The sequence below is a fragment of the Loxodonta africana genome, chromosome 25 (genome assembly GCF_030014295.1).
Source record: "Loxodonta africana isolate mLoxAfr1 chromosome 25, mLoxAfr1.hap2, whole genome shotgun sequence".
In the NCBI taxonomy this organism is placed as follows: domain Eukaryota; kingdom Metazoa; phylum Chordata; class Mammalia; order Proboscidea; family Elephantidae; genus Loxodonta; species Loxodonta africana.
The window spans coordinates 37,003,013-37,021,724 of NC_087366.1; the positions used below are offsets into that span (position 1 = coordinate 37,003,013).

The 18,712-nt window shown below is 42.6% G+C and overlaps 1 protein-coding gene across 1 annotated transcript in view; it reads right to left on the bottom strand.

Annotated features, from left to right (window-relative positions):
• Positions 1–457: 457 nt before the first annotated feature.
• The window catches only part of GNG4 (G protein subunit gamma 4), a 102,096-nt gene continuing 83,841 nt past the window's right edge, over positions 458–18,712 (bottom strand). Inside the window, exon 4 of the mRNA XM_064276696.1 lies at positions 458–4,144. Within this exon, the coding sequence (XP_064132766.1) occupies positions 4,016–4,144 (129 nt within the window). The 3' untranslated portion in view covers positions 458–4,015. The remainder of the gene's footprint in view (positions 4,145–18,712) is intronic.

Below are 18,712 nucleotides of genomic sequence, written 5' to 3' on the forward strand. Positions count from 1 at the left end.
TAGCAGGGGACCCAGCATGAAGCCACTCTGTGATCTCCCTGTGACTCAGCGTGTCAGAACTGAGAGAAGGAAACGGCAGAGTTTGCTTGGTAGCTGAGAGCATGTGGGACACCACTGGGAACCCTCTGGAGCTGGAGGGTTGAAGGGGGCTGGAGCTTCCCGGGGGTGGGAGCAGAGCCAAAGCAGCAGCTTGTGACACCAGCTGTGTCTCCAGGCTGGTGTGGACTGGGAGGCTGGGGTTGCGTTTAGAAGACGAGTCATCACAGAGCAAGTTGGTGTTGATACTAGGACTTTGTGGCAGGCTAGTCCCTCTATTCACTCCTGATGTTCAGAAAGCAGAAAAGGCCGAGAGGGTGGCATCTGCCTCATCACAGAGAGGTTGATCCAAGTGAGAAATCCCAATAGGATTCCTGACTGCTGCCCCAAAAGACAAATTCCACAGAGTGGCATTCCCATGTCCTATTCACAGGGAGCCCTCTGCTAGCTGTGGGTCGTAAGTATTTTGGATTTCGACATGCTTACTTGATGTTGTCAAGCACTCTTAAATTGCCCTGTTAATGTTATATCTAAATAGGAGTGAAAAGTTGAGCAAAGTGCCAAAAAAGAAACAAAAAAGTTTTTTGGTTGTTGGCCACAGAAACCAACTTTTTATTGAAGTATAACATACATACAGAAAAGTGCACAAATCATTAAGCGTATATAGCATGGAGAATTTTCACAAACTGAATACACCCAGGTAGCCAACACCACATCAAGAAACAGAACATTCCAGAAGCTCCCGTTCTGGTTACCATCTCCTCAAGAGAAATTACAATTCCTACTTCCAACAGCATAGATTAGTTTTGTACTTTCTATACATGGAATCACATAGCATGTATGTATTCTGCTCTATCTCGCTCAGCATCGGGCTTGTGCGATTCATCCACGTTGTGGTGTGTACTTGCAGACCATTCGTTCTCATTGCTGTGTAGGATTCCATCGTGTGAATATACCATAATTTATTCATCCATTCAACACAGGCATTTGGGTACTCTCTAGTTTGGGATTACGATGAAGAGTGCTTCTGTAAACGTGCTAGTATGTGTCTTCTGGTGGATATACGTACATATTTCTGTTGGGTATACACCTGGGAATGGAACTGTTAGGTCATAGGGCATGTACACTGAACTCGAGCTATTTCATGGAAGAAAAGGGAATTTATTGGATGGGGCCTAAAGGATCAAATAATTGACAGGAAGCTAGAAGGGAAAGCTAGGAAGGTGTATGGGAGCCGAGACAGCTCTTGGGGCCAAGGAGAGGAATAAGAATGGCCTGCCCAGGACTCTGCCCTGAACCTCGTCACCAGTGGACACCACCATCCCTACAGACTGCCAGCCCTGGACACCACCACAGCAACCATGAAATCAGTTTCACATCCCTTTGTTTCTGTGTCACTTGCTCCAGGTTCACAGTCCCAAATGGCAAGTCCAAGCAGCCCCTCCCAGGTCACTGGCCACTTCTACTGGTGCAGCGCTGGCAGGGGGTGCACCTAAGAGAGACGATCTTCCTACCTCAGCTCCCACAGGGGAGGTGGCAGTGTATCTCACCAAATCTATACACAAGGCATCATCTCACCAAATCTATACACAAGGCATCATCTTCCCAAACAGGAGGGGAGGTCAGATGTTGGCCAGCCAAAGAGAAAACAAAAAAATGACAAGTGTGTGCTGCAGGCACACACCATGTGTGAGCAGGTTTTATTTCATTCACCTTCCAATGGCCATTAAAAGGGACAAGGGCACTCACTCACGTGTTTGTGTACCTCCTCTCCCACGTGCAGGAGCCTGCCCTTGACCGGGGAGCACTCACTTTCAGGGACACCTTGGAGGGGAAGGAAGTCACGCACATTGCCTTAAGACTGAAAGGCTGAGGTGTAGCAAAAGGACGAAAAAGCACCTCTTAAGAGAGGAGGAAAAGGAAAAATGGAAAGCGGCATGGTGGGCAGAATGTGGAGGCATGGTCAAGGGAGAAACAAAGAGGAGAAGGCTTGGTGGAAGATGAAAACCACATATTTTCGTGGCCTGATTTCACCAAGCGTCTGTTCTGTCCCACTTTCCTGGCTTCTCTGGTGTGCTTTCATGGATTGCGCTTTGCCTTATCAGGTTAATGATGTTGACACGGACAATAGAACAAAGGGACCCTGGTCATAAACCAAGATACAGGAGAATCGGAGTCTTATTAGCACACATGGCACACGGGTCTTCTTGAGCTCGAGCATCTGGCTTTCTAACAACACTGGCATTATCAGCGAGCTTTAACGAAGCCAGGAGTGGGTTTCAACAAAAGAGTCAAAGAATTAAAATGTACTAAAGCCATTTACAAGAGGAGCAAGTCATTAATTGATCTGAAAATCAGAGATGCTTCTTCATAGGCAATTTTTTATTATTCCTCCAACTAAACCATGCTATCTTTGAAGCCACTTCATTCTTCCCTACATTAGATCTGGGCAGTTAGTACATTTATATTTTAAATAATAATCAGAGCTTTTATCTATGTAGCACCTCTCTATTTATCCCTAGACAGAAAGGCAGGAGTAATTACCATGATCTTCAGCTTGCAGATTAGAACATTTTAGGCCCACAATGGCTACATCTCTATATCCCACGGCACTGCTGTCAGAGCCAGGGAGAAAGTCAGTTTCCAAACACATGGCACTGACTGAGCAAACCTAGACAAAGAGCTCTCTGCCCCGTGCTGTGTCCTTCTCTTTCATCAGGGGTGGTAGGATTTTTTAGGTGAGCCTGCAGGTTTGCTCAGAAAACCAAGGGCTAATTCACTGCTGTCTAGCCTTCCCCTAGGATCCGAGTACTGTCTTCCAGGAACTTCCAGAATATGGGGTCAACATGCCTCCTACCGGAAAGAGGGGAGGAGCAGTGTGCAGCTGAGTAGACCATGGACGGTATAATACAGGTGTTTTCGGCAGCGGGTGCAGCTCAGGTTGTCTGCAGGGGAACCTGTGTGGTGTAAGTGGAAGGCAGCACAGCTCAGGGGATAAGAGAGAGGATTCTGGGGCCAGACTTCCTGTACTCAAATCCCAGTTTTCCTGTTTACTATCATAACCTTGGGCAAATTACTCACTCTCTCTGTGTCCCAGTTACTTAGCTCTGCCTCAGTTTCCTTATCTCTAAAGCAGGCATACACTCTTGGGATTGTTGGAGGACTGATCAAATGCCTACATGGGAATGCTTAGACCAGTGTCTGGCGCAGAGCAAGCTGGTGCCACGTGACACCCCTCAGGGCAGGAGCTGCTCTGGTGAAGCCCCATGAGGCCTCGGGCAGACAGGAGGGAGCAGGCAAAGGTGGCATCTGGAGAGGTCACACCTGTCAAATGTGCTAAAACACTCACCTAACATCTATGTTTGTCGAAGGACCACCTATAAAAGGGTCAGTAATTAGCCGTGGGAAAGCAGGGGCAGGGACGCCCCCAGCAGGCTCTGGAACACACCATCCTAGGAAGATACAAATTAAGAAAACCATTCCAATCCTCTGGATTATTTTCTCTGAACAGGGTGATGGAAAAGCAGGAAAGAGAATTTCCAGAGCAGCTCTCTCCTGGAAAGGAGGTGGAAACTTTCCACATGTATTTCTGTTGCTTGAAATACTCCAATTTAAAACAGAACTACTTTGAATGGGGGAATCTCGGGCAGTTTTCTTTCCAATAAGTTATCCACTGAAATGTGCTAACTTCATGTGTTTGAACTTGGAAATCATTGTTTAAAAAATTTAAACCTCTAAGTCCATATTCATTTTTACTTGGTGCATTTGCTATCTGGCTAAAGACGTCTATTTCTTTGTGAGTAATGAAAATAAATGAAAATGAAATTGAATGCAATGCAAAAGAACAAGTGAAAAGCCAGGTAAACTTGGGCAGTGGTTCTGGGTAGGGCATGGGCTGGGCTCGCTAAGGCTCAGAGCATGCGTGGTCTCTACAGGGAGGTTCACGGACAGACATGGAGACATTTCCTCACACAGGGACTTAGAGGATGGTACAGAAGAACTTCTTCTCTCGGAAGGGGTTTTCTGACACAGGCACCGGGATGATGAGGGGGTCTTCCCGTACGTGGGCTTCACAGTAAGCCAGCAAGTCGGCTGCTGCCTGGGAGACCTACGAGGAGAGAAGAGCACAGGGGTTGGTGAGGGTGGTCCAATGAGGATGTGTCCCCGACAGCCTCCAACCTGGAGGGAGGGTCCGTGCAGACCTGGGGAGACAGGCTTGAAACCAGCCTCCAAAGTAGGAGATGCTGCCCTGGGAAGATGCAGGTCAGCGTGCAGAGGGGAATGGGTTAAATAGAGGGTCTAGGCCAGCAGCCTTACAGTTACTCTGCTAATGTTTCTCAAGGATAAAGCACAGTGCCACCCTGGCCATGCCAGTGTGACTTATTGTTGGTGTCACTGAAATCTACTCTCACAGCCAACATACCAAAAACAAACAAAAAAACCCAGTTGCCATGGATTCTGATACATGGAGACCCAGTGCGTGTCAGAGTAGATCTGTGCTCCATAGGATTTTCTTTTTCTTTTTTAAAAAATATTTTTAAAAGTTTACACAGCAGACTGTTTGCAGTTAGGTGACATCCAGCCGGTTCCAACTCATAGCGACCCTATGGACAACAGAAGGAAACACTGCCTAGTCCTGCACCATCCTCACAATCATTTTTTTGCTTAAGCCCACTGTTGTAGCCACTGTGTCAATTTGTTTCATTGAGGGTATTCCTCTTTTTTGCTGACCCTCCACCTTACCAAGTGTCTTAGTTATATAGTGCAGCTATAACAGAAATACCACAAGTAGATGGCTTTAACAAAGATAAATTTATTTCCTCACAGTTTAGGAGGTTAGAAGTGTGTATTCTGGTGCCAGCTCCAGGGGAAGGCTCTCTCTCTGTTGGCTCTGGGGGAAGGTCCTTGTCATCTATCTTCCCCTGATCTAGGAGCTTCTTAGCACAGGAACCCCGGGACCAAAGGACACACTCTGCTCCTGGTGCTGCTTTTTTGGTGGTATGAGGTTCCCATGTCTCTCTGCTCTCTTTTCTCTTTTATATCTCAAGAGAGATTGGCTTTAGACAAAACTTAATGTTATAGATTGTGTCCTGCATCATTAATATAACTGCTGCTAATCCCAGCTTATTAGCATCATAGAGGTAGAATCCACAACCCATGGGAAAATCACATCAGATGACAAAATCATACAATACCAGGAATCATGGACTAGCCAAGTTGACACACATTTTTTTGGAGGGACAAAATTCAATCCATGACTCCAAGTATGATACCCTTCTACAGGGACTGGACTCTCCTGATAACATGTCCAAACTACGTGAGATGAAACCTTGGCATCCTTGCTTCTAAGGTGCATTCTGGCTGTACCTCTTCCTAGACAGTCCATGGTATAGTCAATATTCTTTGCCAACACCATAATTCAAAGGCATCAATTCTTCACAGGTCTTCTTTATTCACTGTCCAGCTTTTGTATGCATATGAGGTGACTGAAAACACCGTGACTTGGGTCAGGCGCACCTCAGTCCTTAATGTGACATCTTTGCTTTTTAAACACTTTAAAGAGGTCTTTTGCAGCAGATTTTCTCCATGAAATGCCTTAAGTTTGTGACTGCTGCTTCTGTGGGTGTTGACTGTGAATCCAAGTAAAATGAAATCTTTGACATCCTTGATGCTGCTTAGCGGCCCAGTTGTGAGGATTTTTGTTTTCTTAGTGTTAAGGTATAATCCATACTGAAGGTTGTAGTCTTTGATCTTCACCAATAAGTGCTTCAAGTCCTCTTCACTTTCAGCAAGCAAGGTAGTGTCATCTGCATATCTTAGGTTGTTAATGGGTCTTCCTCCAATTCTGATGCCTCATTCTTCTTCATATAGCTGGACTTCATATAATCCAACTTCTCAGATTATTTGCTCTGCATACAGATTGAATAAGTACAGTGAAATGATATAACCCTGATGCACACCGTTCCTGATTTTAAACCACACAGTATCCCCTTGTTCTGTTCCAACAACTGCCTCTTGATCTATGTACAGGTTCCGCATGAGCACAATTAAGTGTTCTGAAATTCCCATTCTTCCTAATGTTATCCATAATTTGTTATGATCCAAACAGTTGAACGTCTTGCATAGTCAATAAAACAATAGTAAATATCTTTTTTTGGTATTCTCTGCTTTCAGCCAAGACCCCTCTGACATCAGCAATGATATCCCTCATTCCATGTCCTCTTCTGAATCTGGCTCGAATTTTTGGCAGTTCCCTGTTGATGTACTGCTGGAACTGCTTTTGAATGATCTTCAGTAAAATTATACTTGTGTGTGATATTAATATTGTTTGATAATTACTGCATTTTGTTGGATCATTTTTGTTTGGAATGGGCACAAATATGGATCACTTCCATTCGGTTGGCCAGGTAGCTGTCTTCCAAATTTTTTGGTGTAAACGAGTGAGTACTTCCAGTGCTGCATCTGCTTATTGATACATCTCAACTGGTATTCTGTCAATTCCTGGAGCCTTGTTTTTTGCCAATGTCTTCAGTGCAGCTTGGACTTCTTCCTTCAGTACTATTGGTTCTCTATCATATGCTACCTCCTGAAATGGCTGAATGTCAACCAATTCTTTTCGGTACAGGAAATCTGTGTATTCCTTTCATCTTCTTTTGACGCTTCCTGCGTCATTCAATTTTTGCCCATAGAATCCTTCAATATTGCAACTCGAGGCCTGAATTCTTTCTTCAGTTCTTTCAGCTTGAGAAATGCCAAGTGTGTTCTTCCCATCTGGTTTTCTAACTCTAGGCCTTTTGCATATTTCTTTATAATACTTTGCCTTTTTGAGCTACCCTGTGAAATCTTCTGTTTAGCCCTCTTACTTCGTCATTTCTTCCTTTCGATTTGGCTATTCTATATTCAAAGGCAAGTTTCAGAGTCTCTTCTGACATCCATTTTGGCCTTTTCTTTCTTTTTAATGACTTCTTGCTTTCTTCATGTATGATGTCCTTGCACTAGTCTGGTCTTCGGTCATTAGTGCTTAATGATTTAAATCTGTTCTTGACATGGTTTCTAAATTCAAGTGGAATCTACTAAGGGTCATACTCTGGCTCTCAAAGACTTGTTCTAATTTTCTTCAGCTTCAACTTTGAACTTGCATATGAGCAACTGATGGTCTGATCCGGTCAGCCCCTGACCTTGTTCTGACTGATGATATTGAGATTTTCCATTGCTTCTTTCCACAGATGTAGTCAATTTGATTTCTATGTATTCTATCTGGTGAGGTCCACATGTATGTTGTTGTTGTCGTTGTTAGGTGCTGTCAAATCAGTTCCGACTCATAGTGACCCTACGCACAACAGAACGAAACACTGCCCGGTCCTGCGCCACCCTTACAATCGTTGTTATGCTTCAGCTCATTGTTGCAGCCACTCTGTCAATCCACCTTGTTGAGGGTCTTCCTCTTTTCCGCTGACCCTGTACTCTGCCAAGCATGATGTCCTTCTCCAGGGACTGATCCCTCCTGACAACATTTCCAAAGTATGTAAGACGCAGTCTCACCATCCTTGCCTCTAAGGAGCATTCTGGCCGCACTTCTTCTGAGACAGATTTGTTCATTCTTTTGGCAGATCATGGTATATTCAATATTCTTTGCCAACACCACAATTCAAAGGCGTCAACTCTTCTTCAGTCTTCCTTATTCATTGTCCAGCTTTCACATGCATATGATGTGATTGAAAATACCATGGCTTGGGTCAGGCGCACCTTAGTCTTCAGGGTGACATCTTTGCTCTTCAACACTTTGAAGAGGTCCTTTGCAGCAGATTTGCCCAATGCAATGCGTCTTTTGATTTCTTGACTGCTGCTTCCATGGCCGTTGATTGTGGATCCAAGTAAAATGAAATCCTTGACAACTTCAATCTTTTCTCCGTTTATCATGATGTTGCTCATTGGTCCAGTTTTGAGGATTTTTCTTTTCTTTATGCTGAGGTCTTTGATCTTCATTAGTAAGTGCTTCAAGTCCTCTTCACTTTCAGGAAGCAAGGTTGTGTCATCTGCATAACGCAGGTTGTTAATAAGTCTTCCTCCAATCCTGATGCCCCGTTCTTCGTCATATAGTTCAGCATACAGATTAAATAGGTATGATGAAAGTCCACGTGTATAGTCACCATCTATGTTATTGAAAAAAGTTATCTGCAATGAAGAAGTCGCTGGTTTTGCAAAATTCTATCATGCAATCCCCAGTGTTGTTTCTGTCACCAAGGCCATATTTTCCAACTACTGATCCTACTTCGTTTCCGACTTTCACATTCCAATCACCAGCAATTATCAATGCATCTTGATTATAAGGTTTGATCAATTTCAGACTGCGGAAGTTGGTAAAAATCTTCCATTTCCTCACCTGGCATTAGCGGTTGATGTGTAAATTTGAATAATAGTTGTATTAACTGGTCTTACACAACAAATTATGTTCCCATGTAACAATATCTACACAAATTATTCAGTGATATTGGTTACATTTTTTACAATGTGTCATCATTCTCACTCATTCCATTCTGGTTGTACCATTTTCAGTACGCTAGTTTCTTTGCTCCCTTATCTTCTCATTTTTGCTTTAGAGTAATTTTTGGTCATTTGATCTCATATAGATGGTTTTTTTTTAAAGGAACTCATTACTTACAGGTGATACTATTTAATTAATGAGCCAATCTGTTATTTAGCTAAAAGGTGACCTCCAAGGATAATTTTGGCTTAAAGTTTAAAGAGTATCTTAGGATGACTGTCTCAGGGGTCCTCTAGTCTCAATCAGTCCAGTAAGTCTGGACTTTCTAAGAATTTGAATTCTGTTCCACATTTCTCTCCCATTCTACCAGGATCCACCTATACGGCCCTGATCAGAACGGTAGATAGTGGTAGCCAGGCACCATCTAGTTTTTCCAGTTTCAGGGTAGATGAGGCTGTGGTTTGTGTACACAATTAGTCCTGCGGACTACTTTCTTCTCTAATTTTTTGGTTTCCTTTTTTGTCTTTTTTTCCAGATAAGTATAGAGACTACCCAGGGTTTTCAATGGCTGATTTTTCAGAAATAGATTGCCAAGCCTCTTTCTGAGGTGCCTCTGGGTGGACTGAAACCTCTAGCCTTTTGGTTAGCAACTGAGCATCTTAACAGTTTGTGCCACCCAGGACTCCTCATGACCAACACATAGAGAGATTTTACCCTCTTCAACAGAAAGTACATTTAGCTGGTATTGCAAGCACACGCTTTAACTCTTAGCTTGGAATCACCATTCGTTTGTAGACAGAGTTGCTTCTGAACACAAAGTCTTCCCCTCCATTTTCTTCCCAGGCTTATCTCAAGCCTGCTGAGGCAGAGCAATTGTGCATCAAGCTGCCACCCAACTCCTCACCCTGTCTCCCAGCTCAGGCCCAGGAGTTCCAGAAGAAAGGTTGGGTGACATAGGGCAGGGCTCTGATAAGCATCACTAAGAAGATGAGGTTATAGCTCATTTCACTGCGTGCTGTGTCACGTGCTTGGCAAATGGGTGGCCTGTGCATTAACTCATCCTGCCGGTTAGGTTGTTCTGCCTGTAAGTGCTTATTAGAGGCTTGCAGGCAGGGGTAAGCATACAGCAGTCAAATAAAATTCTTTTAGTACATTTCAGGGTCTAAATCTTCTACAGAATGATAAAAATACTCCACAAATGGATGAAAAAAAATGTTTTAATGTTTCCAGGGCATGAAGCCACACATTTCTCCTTCTGGATTTTTTTTTTTTCAGTTCTATTTTTATTTTATTTTATTTTTATTAACTTTTATTAAGCTTCAAGTGAACGTTTACAAATCCAATCAGTCTGTCACATATAAGTTTACATACATCTCACTCCCTACTCCCACTTGCTCTCCCCCTCTTGAGTCAGCCCTTTCAGTCTCTCCTTTCGTGACAATTTTGCCAGCTTCCCTCTCTCTCTATCCTCCCATCCCCTCTCCAGACAAAAGTTGCCAACACAATCTCAAGTGTCCACCTGATATAATTAGCTCACTCTTCATCAGCGTCTCTCTCCCACCCGCTGACCAGTCCCTTTCATGTCTGATGAGTTGTCTTCGGGGATGGTTCCCGTCCTGTGCCAACAGAAGGTCTGGGGACCATGGCCGCCGGGATTCCTCTAGTCTCAGTCAGACCATTAAGTATGGTCTTTTTATGAGAATTTGGGGTCTGCATCCCACTATTCTCCTGCTCCCTCAGGGGTTCTCTGTTGTGCTCCCTGTCAGGGCAGTCATCGATTGTGGCTGGGCACCAACTAGTTCTTCTGGTCTCAGGATGATGTAGGTCTCTGGTTCATGTGGCCCTTTCTGTCTCTTGGGCTCTTAGTTGTCGTGTGGCCTTGGTGTTCTTCATTTTCCTTTGCTCCAGGTGGGTTGAGACCAATTGATGCATCTTAGATGGTCGCTTGTTAGCATTTAAGACCCCAGACGCCACATTTCAAAGTGGGATGCAGAATGATTTCATAATAGAATTATATTGCCAATTGACCTAGAAGTCCCCTCAAACCATGTTCCCCAGACCCCCGCCCTTGCTCTGCTGACCTTTGAAGCATTCATTTTATCCCGGAAACTTCTTTGTTTTTGGTCCAGTCCAATTGAGCTGACCTTCCATGTATTGAGTGTTGTCTTTCCCTTCACCTAAAGCAGTTCTTATCTACTGATTAATCAATAAAAAACCCTCTCCCACCCTCCCTCCCTCCCCTCCTCGTAACCACAAAAGCATGTGTTCTTCTCAGGTTTACTATTTCTCAAGATCTTATAATAGTGGTCTTATACAATATTTGTCCTTTTGCCTCTGACTAATTTCGCTCAGCATAATGCCTTCCAGGTTCCTCCATGTTATGAAATGTTTCAGAGATTCGTCACTGTTCTTTATCGATGCGTAGTATTCCATTGTGTGAATATACCACAATTTATTTACCCATTCATCCGTTGATGGACACCTTGGTTGCTTCCAACTTTTTGCTATTGTAAACAGAGCTGCAATAAACATGGGTGTGCATATATCTGTTTGTATGAAGGCTCTTGTATCTCTAGGGTATATTCCCAGGAGTGGGATTTCTGGGTTGTATGGTAGTTCTATTTCTAACTGTTTAAGATAACGCCAGATAGATTTCCAAAGTGGTTGTACCATTTTACATTCCCACCAGCAGTGTATAAGAGTTCCAATCTCTCCGCAGCCTCTCCAACATTTATTCTTTTGTGTTTTTTGGATTAATGCCAGCCTTGCTGGTGTGAGATGGAATCTCATCATAGTTTTAATTTGCATTTCTCTAATGGCTAAAGATCGAGAGCATTTTCTCATGTATCTGTTAGCTGCCTGAATATCTTCTTTAGTGAAATGTGAGTTCATATCCTTTGCCCACTTCTTGATTGGGTTGTTTGTCTTTTTGTGGTTGAGTTTTGACAGAATCATGTAGATTCTAGAGATCAGGCGCTGGTCGGAGATGTCATAGCTGAAAATTCTTTCCCAGTGTGTAGGTGGTCTTTTTACTCTTTTGGTGAAGTCTTTAGATGAGCATAGGTGTTTGATTTTTAGGAGCTCTCAGTTATCGGGTTTCTCTTCATCATTTTTGGTAATGTTTTGTATTCTGTTTATGCCTTGTATTAGGGCTCCTAGGGTTGTCCCAATTTTTTCTTCCATGATCTTTATCGTTTTAGTCTTTATGTTTAGGTCTTTGATCCACTTGGAGTTAGTTTTTGTGAATGGTGTAAGGTATGGGTCCTGTTTCATTTTTTTGCAAATGGATATCCAGTTCTGCCAGCACCATTTGTTAAAAAGGCTATCTTTTCCCCAATTAATTGACACTGGTCCTTTGTCAAATATCAGCTGCTCATATGTGGATGGATCTATGTCTGGGTTCTCAATTCTGTTCCATTGGTCTATGTGCCTGTTGTTGTACCAGTACCAGGCTGTTTTGACTACTGTGGCTGTATAATAGGTTCTGAAGTCAGGTAAAGTGAGGCCTCCCACTTTCTTCTTCTTTTTCAGTAGTGCTTTGCTTATCCGGGGCTTCTTTCCCTTCCATATGAAATTGGTGATTTGTTTCTCTATCCCCTTAAAATGTGACATTGGAATTTGGATCGGAAGTGCGTTAAATGTACAGATGGCTTTTGGTAGAATAGACATTTTTACTATGTTAAGTCTTCCTATCCATGAGCAAGGTATGTTTTTCCAATTAAGTATGTCCTTTTGAATTTCTTGTAGTAGAGCTTTGTAGTTTTCTTTGTATAGGTCTTTTACATCCTTGGTAAGATTTATTCCTAAGTATCTTATCTTCTTGGGGGCTACTGTGAATGGTATTGATTTGGTTATTTCCTCTTCGCTGTTCTTTTTGTTGATGTAGAGGAATCCAAGTGATTTTTGTATGTTTATTTTATAACCTGAGACTCTGCCAAACTCTTCTATTAGTTTCAGTAGTTTTCTGGAGGATTCCTTAGGGTTTTCTGTGTATATAATCATGTCATCTGCAAATAGTGATAACTTTACTTCTTCCTTGCCAATCCGGATACCTTTTATTTCTTTGTCTAGCCTAATTGCCCTGGCTAGGACTTCCAGCACGATGTTGAATAAGAGCGGTGATAAAGGGCATCCTTGTCTGGTTCCCGTTCTCAAGGGAAATGCTTTCAGGTTCTCTCCATTTAGAGTGATATTGGCTGTTGGCTTTGCGTAGATGCCCTTTATTATGTTGAGGAATTTTCCTTCAATTCCTATTTTGGTAAGAGTTTTTATCATAAATGGGTGTTGGACTTTGTCAAATGCCTTTTCTGCATCAATTGATAAGATCATGTGGTTTTTGTCTTTTGTTTTATTTATGTGATGGATTACGTTAATGGTTTTTCTGATATTAAACCAGCCTTGCATACCTGGTATAAATCCCACTTGATCAGGGTGAATTATTTTTTTGATGTGTTGTTGGATTCTATTGGCTAGAATTTTGTTGAGGATTTTTGCATCTATGTTCATGAGGGATATAGGTCTATAATTTTCTTTTTTTGTAATGTCTTTACCTGGTTTTGGTATCAGGGAGATGGTGGCTTCATAGAATGAGTTGGGTAGTATTCCATCATTTTCTATGCTTTGGAATACCTTCAGAAGTAGTGGTGTTAACTCTTCTCTGAAAGTTTGGTAGAACTCTGCAGTGAAGCCGTCCGGGCCAGGGCTTTTTTTTGTTGGGAGTTTTTTGATTACCATTTCAATCTCTTTTTTTGTTATGGGTCTGTTTAGTTGTTCTACTTCTGAATGTGTTAGTTTAGGTAGGTAGTGTTTTTCCAGGAATTCATTCATTTCTTCTAGGTTTTCAAATTTGTTAGAGTACAATTTTTCATAATAATCTAAAATGATTCTTTTAATTTCAGTTGGTTCTGTTGTGATGTGGTCCTTCTCGTTTCTTATTCGGGTTATTTGTTTCCTTTCCTGTATTTCTTTAGTCAGTCTAGCCAATGGTTTATCAATTTTGTTAATTTTTTCAAAGAACCAGCTTTTGGCTTTGTTAATTCTTTCAATTGTTTTTCTGTTCTCTAATTCATTTAGTTCAGCTCTAATTTTTATTATTTGTTTTCTTCTGGTGCCTGATGGATTCTTTTGTTGCTCACTTTCTATTTGTTCAAGTTGTAGGGACAGTTCTCTGATTTTGGCTCTTTCTTCTTTTTGTATGTGTGCATTTATCGATATAAATTGGCCTCTGAGCACTGCTTTTGCTGTGTCCCAGAGGTTTTGATAGGAAGTATTTTCATTCTCGTTGCTTTCTAAGAATTTCCTTATTCCCTCCTTGATGTCTTCTATAACCCAGTCTTTTTTCAGGAGGGTATTGTTCATTTTCCAAGTATTTGATTTCTTTTCCCTCGTTTTTCTGTTATTGATCTCTAGTTTTATTGCCTTGTGGTCTGAGAAGATGCTTTGTAATATTTCGATGTTTTGGACTCTGCAAAGGTTTGTTTTATGACCTAATATGTGGTCTATTCTAGAGAATGTTCCATGTGCACTAGAAAAAAAAGTATATTTTGCAGCAGTTGGGTGGAGAGTTCTGTATAAGTCAATGAGGTCAAGTTGGTTGATTGTTGTAATTAGATCTTCCATGTCTCTATTGAGCTTCTTACTGGATGTCCTGTCCTTCTCCGAAAGTGGTGTGTTGAAGTCTCCTACTATAATTGTGGAGGTGTCTATCTCACTTTTCAATTCTGTTAAAATTTGATTTATGTATCTTGCAGCCCTGTCATTGGGTGCATAAATATTTAATATGGTTATGTCTTCCTGATCAATTGTCCCTTTTATCATTATATAGTGTCCTTCTTTATCCTTTGTGGTGGATTTAAGTTTAAAGTCTATTTTGTCAGAAATTAATATTGCTACTCCTCTTCTTTTTTGCTTATTGTTTGCTTGATATATTTTTTTCCATCCTTTGAATTTTAGTTTGTTTGTGTCTCTGAGTCTAAGGTGTGTCTCTTGTAGGCAGCATATAGATGGATCGTGTTTCTTTATCCAGTCTGTGACTCTCTGTCTCTTTATTGGTGCATTTAGTCCATTTACATTCAGCGTAATTATAGATAAATAAGTTTTTAGTGCTGTCATTTTGATGCCTTTTTATGTGTGTTGTTGACAATTTCATTTTTCCACATACTTTTTTGTGCTGAGGCCTTTTTCTTAGTAAATTGTGAGATCCTCATTTTCATAGTGTTTGACTTTATGTTAGTTGAGTCGTTATGTTTTTCTTGGCTTTTATCTTGAGTTATAGAGTTGTTATACCTTTTTGTGGTTACCTTATTATTTACCCCTATTTTTCTAAGTAAAAACCTAACTTGTATTGTTCTATATCGCCTTGTATCACTCTCCATATGGCAGTTCAATGCTCCTGTATTTAGTCCCTCTTTTTGATTATTGTGATCTTTTACCTATTGACTTCCATGATTCTCTGTTATGTGTATTTTTTTTTAATTAATCTTAATTTGTTTGTTTTTGTGATTTCCCTATTTGAGTTGATATCAGGACGTTCTGTTTTGTGACCTTGTGTTGTGCTGATATCTGATATTATTGGTTCTCTGACCAAACAATATCCTTTAGTATTTCTTGTAGCTTTGGTTTGGTTTTTGCAAATTCTCTAAACTTGTGTTTATCTGTAAATATCTTAATCTTGCCTTCATATTTCAGAGAGAGTTTTGCTGGATATATGATCCTTGGCTGGCAGTTTTTCTCCTTCAGTGTTCTGTATATGTCGTCCCATTCCCTTCTTGCCTGCATGGTTTCTGCTGAGTAGTCTGAACTTATTCTTATTGATTCTCCCTTGAAGGAAACCTTTCTTTTCTCCCTGGCTGCTTTTAAAATTTTCTGTTTATCTTTGGTTTTGGCGAGTTTGATGATAATATGTCTTGGTGTTTTTCTTTTTGGATCAATCTTAAATGGGGTTCGATGAGCATCTTGGATAGATATCCTTTCGTCTTTCATGATGTCAGGGAAGTTTTCTGTCAGGAGTTCTTCAACTATTTTCTCTGTGTTTTCTGTCCCCCCTCCCTGTTCTGGGACTCCAATCACCCGCAGGTTATCCTTCTTGATAGAGTCCCACATGATTCTTAGGGTTTCTTCATTTTTTTAAATTCTTTTATCTGATTTTTTTTTAGCTATGTTGGTGTTGATTCCCTGGTCCTCCAGATGTCCCAGTCTGCATTCTAATTGCTCGAGTCTGCTCCTCTGACTTCCTATTGCATTGTCTAATTCTGTAATTTTATTGTTAATCTTTTGGATTTCTACATGCTGTCTCTCTATGGATTCTTGCAACTTATTAATTTTTCCACTATGTTCTTGAATAATCTTTTTGAGTTCTTCAACAGTTTTATCGGTGTGTTCCTTGGCTTTTTCTGCAGTTATCCTAATTTCATTTGTGATATCTTTAAGCATTCTGTAAATTAGTTTTTTATATTCTGTATCTGATAATTCCAGGATTGTATCTTCATTAGGGAAAGATTTTGATTCTTTTGTTTGGGGGGTTGGAGAAGGTGTCATGGTCTGCTTCTTTAAGTGGTTTGATATGGATTGTTGTCTCCGAGCCATCACTGGGAAACTAGTTTTTCCAGAAAATCCGCTAAAAAAAAATGCAGTCAGATCCCTATCAGAGTTCTCCCTCTGGCTCAGGCTATTCAGATGTTAATGAAGCCGCCTGGGGAGGGTGGGGGAGGGAACAGAGAGATAGGAGAGTAGCACCTCAGAATATAGCCAGAGTTGCTTGTCTTGCTTGGAATGACTATTATATCTGAGATTCCCGCGGGGCGCGTCGCCTATGTGTGCTGGCTGTGTGGAGATTGCCCCCGGGGGGTCTAGCCCGCTGGAGTCACGGTCAGATCCTCCGCTTCCAGCCCCACGCCCAGCGTCAAGGCTCCCCTACTGGGACGGTGCACTCCCGACTCCAAAATCAGTCACTGCCTCCTGGGGACTTCTCGTCCCTCCAGCCGCGTGGCCGTGCCGCCCCCGCGTACCAGTTGGGCCCCTAGTTCAGGTGGGTGGAGCAGCTCCCCGTGCTTGTGCCGTGACCGAGTGTCCTGGCTGGGACGCTGTTCTCCCTGCTCCAATACCAGTCGCTGCCTCCCGGGGACTTCTCCTACCTGCTGCGTCCCACGCCGCCCACGCGACCCAACTGGGCCACCTCCCGGGGTTAGTTCAGGGGGGTGGAGCAGCTCTCCGTGTTTATGCCGTATGTGCGTCCAGTCCAAATCCCGGCGGGATGGTTCCCTGGCTGGGACGCTGCTCTCCCCGTTCCAAGACCAGTCACTTCTCCTACCGGCTGCATCCCACGCCGCCCGCGGAACCGGCTGGTCCCCCTCCCGGGGTTAGTTCAGGGGGGTGGAGCAGCTCTCTGTGCTTGTGCCGTACCTGACTGGTACGCTGGCTCCAGGCTCTGAAAACAATCGCTGCTTCCCCGTATTAGTGCGTTCTCCATCTCTAAATCTGTGTTTGTTTTTCAGGGTTCGTAGATTGTTATGTATGTGATCGATTCACTTGTTTTTCTGTGTCTTTGTTGTAAGAGAGATCCGAGGTAGCGTCTGCCTAGTCCGCCATCTTGGCTCCGCCTCCTTCTGGATTTTTGAAACTGGCTCATCTTCTAAAATTTAAGAAGATTCTACTTCTGACTTCCAGCCCAGACTTTCGCAGGGGGTGGACTCCTACAAACAAGTCCAGTGGAGATACACAATGAATTTCACCCTCAAATAAATCAAGTAGAAATTGAGCAGATGAGTCAACCTAATGCCTGGGAAATCCTACATTTGCTGGGAATATGGCATAGAGAAAAGGGTACCAAAGAGTATCATGTTTCTAGTTCCAGCTCTGCCTCTAGGCTAACTGTGTGATCTTGGGCAAGTAACTCAACCTCTCTGAGCTTCCGTTTCCTCGTTTGTAAAATGCGGGAGAGTTAGATTTCTCTAAATTCCCTTTTATTCTAGTAGTCGATGATTCTAGCTCTAATAGCACTGTGTTCGGTATTTTAGATCCTAAATAAATGTAAACTGAGTTGAGTGGGGTGTTTTGAAGTATGCAGTGGTTTACAGGACACCGCATACAGGAATCTTCTAGTGAAGCAGAGGCCACATATATACGCCCCGGGGTCGGGGGCATCAGGCCTGCAGGGGACCTGTGGAACTGTCACAGGGAACTAGAGCACAGCAGCAGGGAAGCTGACTTCTGAGGCCCTCATGGCTGTCACGGATACATGCAAGGACAAGAGTCATGCAGGGAGTGTATCAGGCACAGACCATGGGTCCGGGCCGGTTGAGCCCTTCTTGTAGCGTCATTGCTGCCATTTTTTGAACTAAAGCCAAGTGCCCTCCTGAGCTGCCTTAGTCATGACCTGTCCCCCTCCACTCCTGGCTTCTCACCATGCCCAGAGATGCAGATGCCACTGGGTTATCCCCCATTGCCTCTGAATGCATCCAGTGGTCCCTCTGGCAATCACTTCACTGCCACCCAGACCAGCCCACACACTGTCCTCTAACACCCACCTAACCCCTCCTTCAAGGTGTTCCAAGTCTTGGTCCTTGAATTAGGTGAGCTCTTCCAGGTGGTTCATTAAAGAATGTCTTGTCTGACCACGATCCCTCTCAAGTTTTCTAACTTCCGTTTTCTCATCTATTTCATTTTTTTGGACATGTTCCAGTTTATTTAAATTCTCTATAAACCTTATTATCTCATTTAGGAAGTATTTACTGAGTGTCTACCTTTTAGCTCGTTGAGAGGACACAGGAGGAAGATTAAGTCATGATTTTTGCCCTCTAGAAGATCTGAGAAGACTCAAAAATTATAAAGTTAGCATAATCATCAAAACCCATTGCTGTCGAGTCAATTCCCACTCATGGCCACCACATGAACCAGGGCAGAACCGCCCCATAAGGTTTCCAAGGCTGTCATCTTTTCTTTTTTAATTGTGCTTTAAGTGAAAGTTTACAATGCAAGTCAGTTTCTCATACAAAAGCTTATACATACATTGTTATGTGACTCTACTTGGTCTCCCTATAATGTGACAGCACACTCCTCCTCTCCACCCTGTATTTCCTGTGCGCATTCAACCAGTTCCTGTCCCCCTCTGCCTTATCTTACTTCCAGACAGGAGCTGCCCACACAGTCTTATGTGGCTACTTAAGCTAGCAAGCATACTCCTCACCAGTATCA